This window comes from Hippopotamus amphibius, chromosome 5 (genome assembly GCF_030028045.1).
Source record: "Hippopotamus amphibius kiboko isolate mHipAmp2 chromosome 5, mHipAmp2.hap2, whole genome shotgun sequence".
NCBI lineage: Eukaryota > Metazoa > Chordata > Mammalia > Artiodactyla > Hippopotamidae > Hippopotamus > Hippopotamus amphibius.
The window spans coordinates 18,478,423-18,493,008 of record NC_080190.1 but is presented as its reverse complement, the minus strand read 5'-3'; the positions used below and the strand labels follow the sequence as shown (position 1 = coordinate 18,493,008).

The window sequence follows — 14,586 nt, the reverse complement described above, 5'->3', positions numbered from 1 at the left end:
CTTCCTTCTTGGTGGAGGGATACCAACTAGTTCCTGTCTCATTTCCTTTCCTTTAATGACCGCCTTTGGTTAAATTTGTTGTTTCTTTGTTCTGATACAAGCAGTCTTTGAATTTGGAATATTATGATGGTAGGTATCTCAACACCCGAACACGCTCCCCTGTCTGTAGTGCCTCCCTTGTCCCGTGTCCCTCTCCTCCACGCCCTCGCCATGTGTTCCGTGTTTAGACGTTAGCTCAGACGTCCATTCCATCACGTGCATGCACACCAGTCCCTGTGTCTCTTCCCCCTCCCCCGACGCCTGATGAGAGGTTGGCGAAGCGCCTCGCGTTGACCAAACGTTGAGGGGAGAGAGGGCCCGGGAGTCTTTCTTGAGAGAGACCTCCCGCCACAGGTGACCCTCTGCCCACTGAGTGAGGACGGGGCGGGGGGGCCTTGGGTGCACGTCCAGCAGGAGGAGAGGGAACCCCCACCCGTTCTGTGAGACGACGGCGTCCACAGAGGTGACATATGGCCTTGCCACACAGTCCTGGGGTCTTGTCTGTGCAACAGAGAAGAAGAGTTTCCCGATGCAGTTGGTGGAGGGCGTCAGGTGTTTTATCAGGGCTGGCCCGGAAGATGGGAGCTCTGCCAACCCCGTCTAGGCGGTGAACTCGTGTCGGACTTGTATCTGCGCTGAGCAGGAAGTTAATTAGCTGCGGACCCTGCTCTGAGGCGCCTGCGTGGTGACGGGTTAGCTCGTCGCAGGGCCCGCTCCTGAGGGGAGGGTTCCTCACGCTCCGTAGAAACGCACGGCCGGCACCGGGGTGCGCCCCTCGCAGTGTGGTTTGTTGCCTGGTGTGTGTGTTTGATTTGTGGGAGGTGAGTGGTGGTGTATGAACCCCTTTTTCGGAAGCAGGAACTGCAAGGTAGACTTGGCATTTTGCGGGGTGAAAGTTATCATGACCAGCGTCGACCAGACAGCCAGTCCCTTCCCAGACCCAGCTGCACCTTGCCTAAAGCCAGAGTGTGGAATCCTCCTCAGAAACAACAAAACAAAACAAAAACAAACAACCCCAGGCCTTCAGAGCTGCTTCATAAGCATGGTTTCCTGCAGTGCAGCTCAGGGTGGGGGAGGGGTGGGCAGCTGTCCGTGTGGCAGCGCGGCTGCCGCGGGTGCTGAGTCTCTTCTCAGCACCATCCTTCCTCTTTCCCACCTCACCATCCCTAGACCTTCCCCGGTGGCCATTTTTCCTCTGTTGGGGATGTCATTTCATACTCTAAAAGCTTTAACAGGTGCATTTCTGCTCCTTTAAGGGTATAATTCCGAAACAGGGTCAGGAAGGACTCTTACTTTTCTTTCCGAGTGAATCCAGAAGAAGCTAAAAATGGACTTTTAAGGGGCCACCCCTTGATGGGGGTTGGAACGTTGTAGGTGGGGGAGGGTAAGAGAATGGGTTTTGTCCCTTTCTCCCTCAACGTTTCCTCTTGACTTTGCCAGGATCTGGCTTGATGCTAAATCAACAGGACAAAATATGCTTTAAAAAATAAATATATAAAAGAAGTTGCAAAATGAGGCATTTTCTGGCCCGTCTGAAATGTGTGTTCCAGCTGCCGTCTGTTCCGCCATCTCTTAGTAGCGGCGGTCATTCATCGTCTTCGTGTCCCATGTTCAAATGGCCCTGCTCATCCCCAGGACTTGGAAACTTCCTATCATGAGGAGGGCAGGAGGGGAGAGGGGAGCACCAGAAACGCTCCTAGCCAATCAGGGCTTCTCGCTCCCTGCACAGGGTTTCTAATTTTACTTGACATTTGAGGACATTTTAACAAGATTCTGTTTTGAGCCCACCAAGTTGCTTTTCCCATCTTTTCACTCTGCCCTAATATAGCATGGAACGCTGCTGGATGTCATTCCCCGTTTCCTGTTATTTCCCCCCCCCCCCACCTTTCTCTCTTTGTCCCTTTCCTCTTTGCTCTCTCTCATTTGTCCCTGTTGCTTTCTCAGTTTTGCTTATGCCCCCACCGCCCACCCCCTTTCTTCTCCCATTTTTAAAATGCATGGACATCTTAGTTTTTTGAGCATGTTTTGATCTGCAGGCTAAGGTGGTTTAAAACTCTGAGAGGCTTAATTATTTATCTTGAGTTTCTGGGATGGGAGCAGAACCCACGGTCAATTTCAGTCTATCCCAGAGGGGAAAAAGGAACCGTGTCAAATTAAAGGTGAAGGCGGGCTGCTTTCCTAGAGGTCCAGTCGACCCAGAGCAGGGATGGGTAGGTCCTGAGGCCACCAGCTCAATGGCTCTTGGCCTCTGGGAGGCAGGAAGGACTGAGCATGTGCCCTTTCACCCCTTCTCCTCCCCTCCCTCCTGCCATCTTGCAACTGAGTCCACACCCCACGCACTGAGGGGCGTCATCAGACAGCTCTGGGGCACGGACCCAAGGAGGAACTCCTTACACCCACTTCCTTTCAAAGGCCAGTGACATCTGACAGTGGTTGCCTTCAACCAGGCAGCATCTTAGTTGCTTTCCCGTGACCGGAAGCCAGCCGGCACTTACACATGTGTTTTCAGATGGCGTGTTATCAGCTGCGGTTCTGACTACAGTTCTCCTTAGATCAGCACATTCCCTGTATCTGCATTATTTTTACAGCATGAGTGAGGTTGATCACCAGGATCACCTTTCCTATCCAGTATCATCCCATCAGACTGGGATGACTAATAGGAGAAGCTCTGAGGTCACACGCTCAATGTCTTGAATTGATTTCCCCAACTTTGGATGATAAGCAAGAGAGGCTCTGAAATTCTCATTCCTATTTCTTACATAAACAGGAAGTGGAGAGGGGAGACTCTGGTTTTGGTGCAGGGCAAAATTAGTCTTTTCGGTTTAGACACTAATCCTGATGACCCCCATTCAAGAAGGTCCATGCTGTGATTCCCTGGCACTTCTTCTTTGTTGTCACTTCCTTGTGACAGGCTGTACCCTCCATTCACTGGCCCCGGCATATGGACCAGGGCAGGACGCCCCTCCATCCCATCCTCACTGTCTCTCCTTCTAGCCTTCTCACCGTGGGGTGGGGGAGGGGAAGACACCAAATCTTTAAAAAAAAATCAAGTTTGAATCATAATTTAATCCACAACCTGCAGGCCATACAACCAGTTATTCTTGTTCCTTTGGATCATTTTCTGTTTTTCTTATTCTTCCCCCTCCCCCACCTTTGTTTATTCTCTTCTACCTGTTTTTTGGTGGTTTTTTTTTTTTTATTTTTTTATTTTTTGTTTTAGTTTTGTTTTTGAGTTTATTTGGTTTTCTTTTCGTTTTCCCCTCCTCCTCTCACCTGATTCTGACCTCTCTTGATTTGGTGTGGTTCTTAACAGACAAGCCCGAAAGCTCTCTGGGCGCCAGCAGCCTCTGGTGGTGGTGGTGGTGATGATGGTGGTGGTGGTGGTGGTGGTGGTGGGTTAAAACCTTTAAGCCTCTTGCTAGCGCTGCCTTCAGCTCTGTGGGCTCAACAGTCAGCATTTTGAGAGTTTCAGATTGATATGAGGAGCCTGGGGTAGGAGCTCTGTGTTTCTCTTTTACACACACACACACACACACACACACACACACACACACACACGCCACTGGGGGGTGGGGGTGGTCGTGGTGGAAATGGAGGCGGGTGGTCATGATGGGACGTGAGGGGATGTCTAAGCCAAAAGCGAAATAACACAAGTGTTTGAGTTCATCTCAGTTTGGGTGGAGCCACCGTCTGCAGGTGGCATCCTTCAGCCTGCTGGCTTCTGTCCGGGCAGGGGTGGGGCGGTGGGCGTTCGCTGGGGGCAGGGGAAGCAGGTAGGTAGGGAGCGCTGTGGGCTGCGGCGCTTGGGTCGCGGGGGCAGGGCAGCGCAGCGAGCGGGGGCGCCCCGGCGTGGCTGTAAGCGGCCCCTGGCCGCTGGGCGTGTCTCCGCGGGGTATCCCTGAGGTGACGCCGCCTCGGCTCTGAGCGCTAGAGAACTGTCTCCCTCGGCATCTTTGCCCTTTATTCACAGATCACTCTCTCCCCCTGTTTCTAGGAGAAAAAAAAAGTGCGTTCGCTACATACAAGGTGAAGGCAGCTGCCTCAGTCCACCCTCTTCAGATGGAAGCTTACTAGACTCGCCTCCTTCCTCCCCCAACCTGCTAGGCTCCCCTCCCCAAGACGCCAAGTCACAGACTGAGCAGACCCAGCCTCTCTCGCTGTCCCTGAAGCCCGACCCCCTGGCCCACCTGTCCATGCTGCCTCCGCCGCCCGCCCTCCTGCTTGCCGAGGCCGCCCACGGCAAGGCCCCCGCCCTCTGTGCCAACGGGGCCCTGGACCTGCCTCCCGCCGCTTTGCAGCCTCCCGCCATCCCCGCCTCACCTCTGGCACAGCCGTCGACATCTTCCTTACATTCCCACGGCTCTCTGGCCGGGACCCAGCCCCAGCCGCTGTCCCTCGTCACCAAGTCTTTAGAATAGCTTTGCCCTCCGCCGCCCCGGTTGCTTTTTTGTGGAGTGTTGCGTTTTGCTTTTATTTCCCACTCTCTTCCGCACCCCACCCCCACCCCCCCTTCTGCCAGGTTTTTGTTTCGTCCTCTTTTCCGTTTGTGCCACGTGGCTACATGAGTTAATGTTTATCGAGTTCATTGGTCAATATTTGACCCATTCTTATTTCAATTTCTCCTTTTAAATATGTAGATGAGAGAAGAACCTCATGATTCTACCAAAATTTTTATCAACAGCTGTTTAAAGTCTTTGTAGCGTTTAAAAAATATATATATATACATAACTGTTATGTAGTTCGGATAGCTTAGTTTTAAAAGACTGATTAAAAAACAAAAAGGAAAAAAAAAGAAACAATTTTGAAGCAGCCCTCCAAAAGGAGTTGGTTCTGTATTATTTGTATTAAATACGAGCTTGCGAACCAATCATTTTACATCTGGTTTTTAAACCACAAGGGCACAACGAATGCAGTGCCATTTCCTTTTTTTTTTTTTTCCCTGTGTGAAACAACTTTTATTGTGATGTTACTTGTTATTGTTTAAATGTACAGAAACAAAGGGTTAAAATGTGTTAATATACCTTGTTCCATGGTGTTGTTCTTTTGGGGGGAGGGGGATGCTCTTCAACAATTAATGGAATCACAACGCTGTTGGACCAGTAGTATTTATTGCTTTAGAGATTGCTCGTTGAACCCGTATGTTGTCCCTTTTAAAATATGTTTTCCTTTTTCTTGAAACTGTATAAAGTTTTTTTTCCCCTTAGCATAAGCATCATATATATAACAACTCATTTGTACAAGGTTTTTAAGTTTATATATAAAATGTGTATATATATATTTTTTGTTCCCTTTTGGAATTTTTTTTTTCTGCCGTATGAAACCCAGATGCCGCCAAATGGACATTAAGAGTTGCATTAAAGGATCAGTAGCATTAACAAAAGTTGCTTTAAAAGCCATTATGTAAAACAAGACTTGAAAATTAGTGAGGGAATTTTAGCGACGCTGTACGAGCCAGCAGTGGGAATTGTCCCGTTTCCCCTGTGAACTCGCAGACGAGCACCCTGCACCCTGAGGACATGGACTGACCATGTGCAAAACTTTTATGTGCCAAAATTCTCAGTGACTTTAGCTTTCTCCCTCTTTTTGATGCTGTAATTTTTGTTCATCATGTTTTGCTGTGATGTTACATAGGTAGATTTGTATGTAGTTTTAATGTCACCTATAACAAGACGTGTTTGGTAGCAGATTGTCCAGAAAGCATTTTAAATGAAGAGGTATAAACCCTTAAGGGCCAAAAATTCTGTATATTAGATTACTCTTAAAGGAAAAACCAGCTGCCGCTTTTATGTACACGTATGACATACAAGTAGGTAGCAAACTTTAAAAAAAATAAAAACCTAGGCATGTTGATGTTACAAAATGCTGTATAAAGCTGAAACCTGTTCATTCAGTGCCATTGTAGTTGACAAGAAGCGATTGTAAAACTGTCTCCGATTTTTCTCTGGTTTATTAAAATGCTAACTATAACATTTTTTGTGAATACTTTGAATGTTTCCTAACAGTTGTGATGTTACTGTTCCGTTTTATGCTCTTATTCCAATTTCATTTTTAATGGTTTGGAAGCCATTTTTGTAACGAATAAATGTTCACGCTGTACAGTATCTGTAGCATGCCGTTCTGGATTAATAAAAGCAACTTAGTATGTGCAGATAAAGGCTGGTCACTTGTTTCTGTAATTTGGGTTTTATCTCTGAGGAAGCTGCATCTGCCTTAACCGAAAGAAATGTGTTCCCAAGCTGGAACTTGAGATCCCGTGGTTGGTATGGGGTGGTTTGGTGATGGTGGTGGATGGTGACTTGGATACCAGAAAAGGGACTTGAACTCTTAGGATGGATTGCTTTTTTTTTTTTTTTTTTTTTTTTTTTTTTTTTTTTTTTTTGCCCCCTCTCATTCTTAATGCCTGTTTGGCATACTTTGTGTACCTGGTTAGTTCATTTCTGAAAGCAAATGTCACTCTTCTGGCTATATGACTGTCACTCTGATATATCTCAGTCAGCCCTCTCAGAATATCAAGCAGAAATGATTTAATTGCAGTTAATGAGACCGAGTTCACCAGGAGGGGTTTAAGAAACCACATCATTACCATTTAAGGATCATTGATGTGAAGGTATCCTTACTTCTTTCTAAGAATTACATGCAGGGAGAGGTGCCAGGGTGAGCAGTTGTTAAGCAAGAAGGTTTTTAGAAAATTGGATCAAGGTGCTTCCATTACAGGTTTGCATGGAGGACTCTTGCCATCCCTGAGACTCAAGTTCAGGGCTCTGCCCTGGCCAGGGTGCAAGTTTATCCCCATTACCAACCAGAGGCCACAATAAAGATCTTTCTAAGGTTTCCACTGCATTCGTTACTCACGCTCACTCGAATGGATGGATGGATGGTTGGATGGATACCTACATGGTTCCTCTTATCTGGACAACCTCACCTGCAAAGGATGTGATTTCGCTGGGCACGGAAGCGATCTGTGTCACTGCCCTTGTTACATACAGTTACATGGTGTTGTCATCAAGGACTTTAAAGCTTCTTGGAAGCTCTGCTTTGCTCAAGTTGTTTTTTGTTCTGTAAAGTCTTGGTATGTTGTTTTCATTTGCTTTTTATTCCCAGGGAGGATTGATTGGTTTTCCTTCCCCATTTTATTTTGCACACTGGGACCAGAGCAACCTTTGAAAACACAAATGACAATATGTTCTTTGTGGCAGTGTGCCAAGCCATTGATGGGCATTTTCTCATTGTATCCTAATGCTACCCCCTGAGGTAGATATTATCTCCCACCCCCACACACTCTGCTTTATTTTCTAAAACTGGGTTTAGGAACTCAGAGTGTGTGTCTTGTCCAAGACTGCACAGCCTGTAGGGTGGTGGAGCTAGGATTTAAATTCAATCCTGACTCCAAACCCATGCTCTCAATACCAAGTTATGCCTCCTTGCATAATAAAGATGGTCCTTCTCCCAAACCGAGTGATGGGATGATCCTTTTGATGGCTTCCTTGTTTGCCCCACCCCCTGCTCCATAGCGTACACTCAGCTTCCCCTGAAAGCATTTTTGCTCTTCTGCTTTCAAAGATGCGGTTGCCATCTGCCTGGAAGGTCTGTTCTGCTCCTGCAGCCTCATTCCTCCTTCTCCTTCAGGTCTCCACATAAATGATAGTGTTGTCTGTCTTCTGTGTGATCTTTCAGCTTTTTGTTTTTCCCTCTCATTAATGCTCTCACCCACCATTGTGTCAACGGACGTGATCTCGTTAGGTCACTAATAGCACCACTCAGTTCTACGGACATTTGGAACTGGACAAGTCTTTGTTGTGGGGGATTGCCCTATGCATTGTAGGGTGTTAGCATCCCTGGCCTCTACCCACTAGATGCCAGAAGCACCCCCTCCTTACCAGTCATGACAACCACAAGTGTCTCCAGATGTTGCCAAATGCCCCCTAGAGGGCAAAATCACACCCAGTTGAGACCCATTGCTCTAGGGAACCCCCCCAGGAGGACAGGATTGTGGCTTTGGTGATCTCTGTTTTATACTAGGGTTCTGGTTCAACGCCTGGCACGTAGAGGCTCCATGTATATTTGTTGGGGGAAGGAACAAACGAGGTTGGCCAACTCCACACCTGTATTGCGGGAAGCAGGAGAACGAAAACTTTCCACAATGCTTCCATTATGGAAATTTTGTATTCTCAGAACTTCCAATGTCTCATTTACTTCCTTAATCCTTTCAGCCCTGCTGGAATATAACTCACTGCCCTTGTTACAAAGGCTGAAAACCAGCAGGTGGAAGTGGGGGCTGTTCCTCCATCATCAGCCAGTCTGAGTACAGATCTCTTCCTAAAATTCAAAATACAGACCACCTAGCCACGTGCTCACTGCTCTACAGCATTTGAGCAGTGCTTTGGGGATGTTCTCTCCACCCTAATAGGGAACTGCATTTCCCCCGAAACTTGTCTAATGGCAGGCCAAGTCCTTGCCCTTCATCTCTCTTCCTGATGTCAGATTGGTTTCCTACCTCAGGAGTTTAATTTCAAACTGAACATCTTCCTGTTTCATCCATGGAAAGGATCTCTGGATGTTTTCTTACTAAGGGACCCTAAGACAACATCTAGGAGTCCATAGCTCAATCTCTGAGCCATATCATTCCTGACCTCTCTTGGGACCTGGCCAAGGAAGTTTGCATATTAGGAGGGTATATTAGTTACCTGTGGCTGCTGGAACAAATTGACACAGGTTGATGGTGTCAAGCAATAGCTCTCACAGCTTTGGAGGCCAGAAGTCTGAAAGCCAGTGCGTGCTCTCTCCAGACGTTCTGGGGCCTCTTCCAGCTTCTGGTGGCTGCCTACCCTCCCGGGTGTTCCTTGTGTTCCATCTTCACACCGCTGCTCCTCTGTGTCTGTCCTGAAAGTCCCTCTGCCTCGCTCTTGTAAGGACACGTGATTGTGTTTGGGCCCTTCTGGATGATGCTGGATAAGCCACTTTTCTCTAGGTCCTTAACTTAATCACATCTTCCGCCATGTAAAATAATACAGGTTCTAGGATGAGGGTGTGGATATATATTTTAGGGGGCTACCCTTCAGCTCGCTACAGAGGCATTTGCCAATTCCGGGACAATTTCAGAGTCTTAGCACAGAATCTGCCAGAATGGATGGTTGTTCCACTATTGGTGGTGGTTTGGGACAAGCCTGTGCCGAAAGTGATTATTATAGTAGATGGTTTTCCATTTCAGATAATGGAAGTTTCACTTTTTATTCTGATGATGTGGATGCATGTAGGGTCAGAGGGCCTTTGGTTTGAACCCAGGGTGTGAAGAGAGGAAGAACCTGGGAGCAGTGGTGTGAACCTGAGCTTGAAGAATCCTCCATCTGACTCCCTCACTGTGTGTCCTTGTATAATCCCTTCATCTCTCTGAGCCTCTGTTTCTTCAGCTAACATGTAGTGACAATATGTCATTTTGTCCATTTTGTCCATATGACAAGTGTCATTTTGACAGATTTTTGTGAGGGCTGGAATGCAGAGTACCTGGAATAGTAAATCATAGTGTTTATTATCACAAAAGCAGAAGGCCAGTCATAATTAGTTGTTTTCCTTATTTCTCCTTGGGATTCTGCTAGTCGGGGTCTTTAAACCCAGGTTAGAGAATTATAGAGATCCGGATGTGGAAGACACGTCTTCATTGTAGAGTCAAGGGAGCATGGGCCCAGGACGCTGTGACTACCCACGGTCAGTGATTTTTTCTACCTTTTGGGGAACCACAGCTCTGGCAGGCATGCTTTCTGTGGTATGTAAATATGTTTTAATTAAAGCCCTTTGGAAAGAAACTAAGAGCCTAAAAGTCTCTTGTGCCTCAAGGCAAGTGCCAGAAACCAGAGCTAGGAATCACTAATAAACAAGGCGAGAAGTTTGATTCTCTAGAGGGTTCCCATCTGGCGTTGGCTTCCTCATCTCCCATTTCGGATCTGGTCCAGCATTCCCAGGTGTGTGGTGATGGCAGAAGCCTGCATGAATCCTGGCGTGGGTCTGATGGGCAACATTGGTGAATTCTGAGTCTGGAGCCTGGGGTTTTTTAAAGCTGGCATTTTGTGAGCGCACTTCATGGGAGTTATAAATACATTGATTCCTTGATTCATTCATTCATTTAACAACTATTTTTTTGAGCACCAGTTTGCGCCAGGTATTGTTCTAGGCACTACTAGCACATAAGTCTGGGTGAAGTCAGGTCTCTGTTTTCCGCTTTGAGCTCAGTTCTGCATCATCTTAACAAGACAAGGAAAGGGGCCACCAACATTCCTGAGGCCTGGACAAACCACTCACCTGGAAAGTGGCTTCATATAACCATAATGACCAGGGGATGTGCTAAACCCCTGTTTCTCATTTAATCCTCATGGGAATAGAAATTGCTTTTATGTTCATTTCACCAGGCTTAGCAAGGGTAAATGGCTTTCTTAAAGGCACCTCTCTGGGAAGCAGTGAGCCCAGGATTTAACCCAAGGCAGCCCAACTCAGGAGCCTGCACAACTAATACCAAGCTCCACTCCTCTTCTTGAAGATACAGCCCATCTGAGTGGCTGGAGAGAGGTGGAGGGTGGAGCTAGTTTGATCCATGGCCTTGGAAGAAGCTTTTGCTGTGAGATCACAGGTGTTCTTTCCCTGTGTGCAGAAGTTTTTTTTTTTCTCATTCTGGTTCCCGTGCATGTAATAATAATACAATTAATAATTACATGGATTGAGCTATTTTGGACTCAGTGCTAGAAGTAGTAGAATCCTAAAATTGGAAGAAAATTAGAAGTGTATGTATTATAATATTGTATATTATATTAGATGTGTTTCTCAGATTGTGGGTTGCAACTGGGTGGTGCATTTAAGTTCCACTTAAGAAATATATTGTCACTCCAAATTCATGAACATAATCTTCTTTTCTTCTAGAAGCTTTATTGTTTTACCTTTCACGTATAAGTCAATGACCCGGCTGGAATTGATTTTGACATATGATATGAGGCAAGGGTCAAATTTCATTTTTTTTCTGTATGGATATCTGGTTGACCTAGCATAATTCAAATGACAGTATGGTTGTGGATCTGTTTCTTGACACTTTCTATTCCGATGGTCATTTTCTGGCTTGGTGCCAATACCACACTGTTTTAATCACTGTATCTTTGTATTAAGTCTTGCTATATGACATGTAAGTTCTTTGATTTTGTTCTCCATCGAGATTATCATGACTTTATTGGCCTTTGCATCTCTATATAAATTTTAGAATTTAGATTGTCAATTTCCATCTACACATACACAAAGACACAACCTGCTGGATTTTTTATTATGATTGGGATGAATCTGTTGTACAGTTTGGGAAGAAATGACATCTTAACAATATTGAGCCTTCTAATCCATGAATGTAGTCTATCCCTTCATTTATTTATGTATTCCTTATTTCCCTCAGTAATGCTGTGTTCATTTGCTAGGGCTGCCGTAACAAAATACCACAGATGGGATGGCTTACACAGCCAAAACTTATTTTCTCACAGGTGTGGTGGCTAGAAGTCTAGGATCAAGATGTTGGAGGTTTGGTTTCTTTTGAGGCCTCTCTTCTGGGCTTCCTGCTGTGTCCGCACATGGTCTTTCCTCTGTTTCTGTCTGTATCCCAGTTACCTTTTCTGAGAAGGACACCGGGGATACTGGGCTGGGGCCCACCCGTACGTCCTTTTTACCTTAATTACCTCTTTAAAGGCCCCTCTTTAAAGGGGGTTAGGACTTCAACATACGAATTTGGTGGGGGATACAATTTATAACAAATGTCTTATAGTTTTATGTATAGAGGTATTGCATGTCTTTCATCTTATCCCTAGATATTTTATGTTTTTTGAAATCATTATAAGTGGTATTTAAAATTTTTTATGTACTATTTGATTATTGCTAGTATATCAAATGATACTTGAGTTTTGTACATTGGCCTTTTATCCAACAGCCTTGCTAAATTCACACACGAATCCTAATAGATTAGCTATAGCTTTTTTGGATGTTTCTATCCACACAATTACATTATCTGCAAATACTGATAATGTTATTTCTTCCCTTTTTCTTCCCTTCCAATCTTTATTCTCCCTCTTCTGCTTTTTTTCTTTTTCTTTATTGCACTGGCAAGAGCCTCCAATAGAACATTGAATAGTAGTGTGATATCGGATTTCTTTGTCTTTCTTCTGAACTCAGGGAAAAACATTCACCATTTCACCATTAAGTATGCATAGTGTCAGCTGTTTTGGTAGATACATGTTATCAAATTAAGAAGATTCATTTTTAGTGTTAGTTTGTTGAGAACATTTACCACAAACTCATTTAAAGGGTGAAAAGGCGAGCCACAAGTAGGAGATAATATTTGTAACACATTTATTTGATGAAGGACTGATATCCAGGAGCATAAAAAATGCCTAAAAATCAAAAGAAAAGGTAGCTTAACCAACGGAAAGCAGGCAAAATCCCAAAGTAAACAAAAATGAGACGAGGTAATTCACCAAAAAAAGGATATCCCAATAGCATATGTTCTTACCTTTAGTAGATGATCCTAGCAGCTTCATTCATAATGGCCCAAAACTGCACACCTCCACATTGTCCATCAACAGTAGAATGGATGAATAAATTGTGGTTTTCATACAATGGATAGTTTTCATCCAATGCCCTCAAGATCCTTCTGGACTTTTCTCATAGAGGATATTTGCTTTATTCCCCTGAAATGCTGGAGGTGATATTGGGTAGGTGAAGGGGACAAAAGCCCTCTCAGTTGTTTGTCTTGCATGGAGCAGGTAATAAAAGACTGTAGCTATGACTACCATGTGGTCTACAGCCTAGGGCCTGAGGAGTGAGTCACCACAGCTAAAAGTCATGAAACAAGCCTTTTGAAAAAAAAAAATTTAGTGCCCCCTATTCATTTGGTTTATGGAATTATGAAGAACTCAGGTTGAGCAATGTTAACTTCCTCTGGATTCTAAAGGTAGTGGTGGTTACTACTTATAACAAAACAAGCTATGCACTGCCCACCCCTCACCCACATCCCTGTTAGCTTTATGAGACCAAGTGTGGAAGGAAATTCACGGTGAAAAATGTGGATGGAGTGGGGCTACTGAAATGGCCTCTAAGGATAAATAATATACTAAAGATAAAATTCCTATTAATAACTTTTCAGATAATACCTTGCTAGAAACCACTCGTGTCTGTATTTGCTTTTCAGGGTGCAAGGGTTGAGTGGAAGAGTGGAAATGGGAAATCGTGGGCTTGTTGTGAAATTAGAGTCTACCCTTGGTGTCAGGGTGTGGAGGGGGCTCTTGGTTAGCCTCCCACCCCCACCCAGAGCATCAGAATTCCCAAGAGGGAGGTGTGAAGACATGAAAGTTCTAACCGTACTTTTGGGTAGGAATTCCAGGAGTGCTTTGTAAGGCAAGAGCAGCTGCTCTAAACACAGTCAGACTGCCTCGTCTCCAAAAGCTGAAAAGAAGGACCAGAGGAAACCACAGCCCAGAGAACGGGCCCCAAGTGTGTCTTCTTGCCTGAAGCCACACAGCTGGGTGCTGGCAGGTTCTAGGCTAGATGCCACCATTCCTTGCAATCTAGACCAGGGATCTTTCCAGTAACTACCCCAGCCTTGAATCCTCTACCGACAAGCTTTGAGGATGGGGAGTTTGCATTCTGCTGCCAGCTCCACGACTTGTTCCCCATCTTGGGTCGGTGTCCAAGTTTGCGGACTCCAATGCGACAGAGGACTGGATTGCGCAGGAATACAGAAGCCACCTGTTAGCAGGCGCCTCTGACATGCCAGCACCACACTAGGCTCCCGGGCATCTGGCACGGCGTGCATTATTTTATTTGTTCTTCACCCAAATACCATGATGGAAGCCTTCCTATCTCCATTGTCATAAGAAGGAGCTAAGCAGCACATTCAGCATCGGTTCAGCTGAATAGCGGCAGAGCTGGAGTTACAATTAGCCAATTCTCTTCAGTTACACTGCAAATAAGAATCTTAAAGAGAAACTGAGTCCCAACATTTCTCTGAGGTTTAGGAAAAGCTGTTAGGACTAGGCTGGACTGGGACATCTGTCCACTTGGGAGAAGCGGGGCTGCCCCACGGGGAACCTTAAGTCCTGTGGCTGCCATGCCCTAGGGTTAGGGTGGTGTGTTGTGGGAGGGTATTAAGTGGCCCTGACTCCAGGGCTAAGAGGACCTGGATGCTTCTCTTTCTCTTGGTTCCAGGAGCTGTGACCTCACCTGGTACCACCAGCTGTGGCGAGTGCTGGGGTGAGTCCAGCCCTGAGGACAACCTCCAGAGGGTCGCTCCCGGAGGCCAGGTGGGCGCAGGATGGTTGGATGTAGTTACCAGCCTGGCATTTGAGGGCTCCTGAATGTAACTCACTGAGGTGATACTGGGACGTCTCGGGTGCCTCAGGGCTGGTTGTTGGGCGTCTGAGGAGGAGGGCGCGGCCTTGGGGGCAGACTGCCTGGGCTCTGCCCTCAGCCTCTGTTCTCCCCAGGAAGGGGCTGAGCTCGGTGCTTCATCCTCCTGCCCGGCCATCCCCTGTGCCC

General features: G+C 46.0%; 1 protein-coding gene across 31 annotated transcripts in view; it reads left to right on the top strand.

Moving 5' to 3' along the window:
* TCF7L2 (transcription factor 7 like 2) overlaps positions 1-6,359 on the top strand; it is a 192,658-nt gene extending 186,299 nt beyond the window's left edge. For 18 of the 31 annotated variants that reach the window (XM_057734564.1, XM_057734567.1, XM_057734568.1 and 15 more), the window contains one exon: positions 4,034-6,359. In XM_057734564.1, the coding sequence (XP_057590547.1) occupies positions 4,034-4,457 (424 nt within the window). In that variant the 3' untranslated portion in view covers positions 4,458-6,359. The remainder of the gene's footprint in view (positions 1-4,033) is intronic. The other 13 variants (XM_057734580.1, XM_057734581.1, XM_057734579.1 and 10 more) reach the window with 2 other exon arrangements.
* The last annotated feature ends 8,227 nt before the right edge of the window (positions 6,360-14,586 follow it).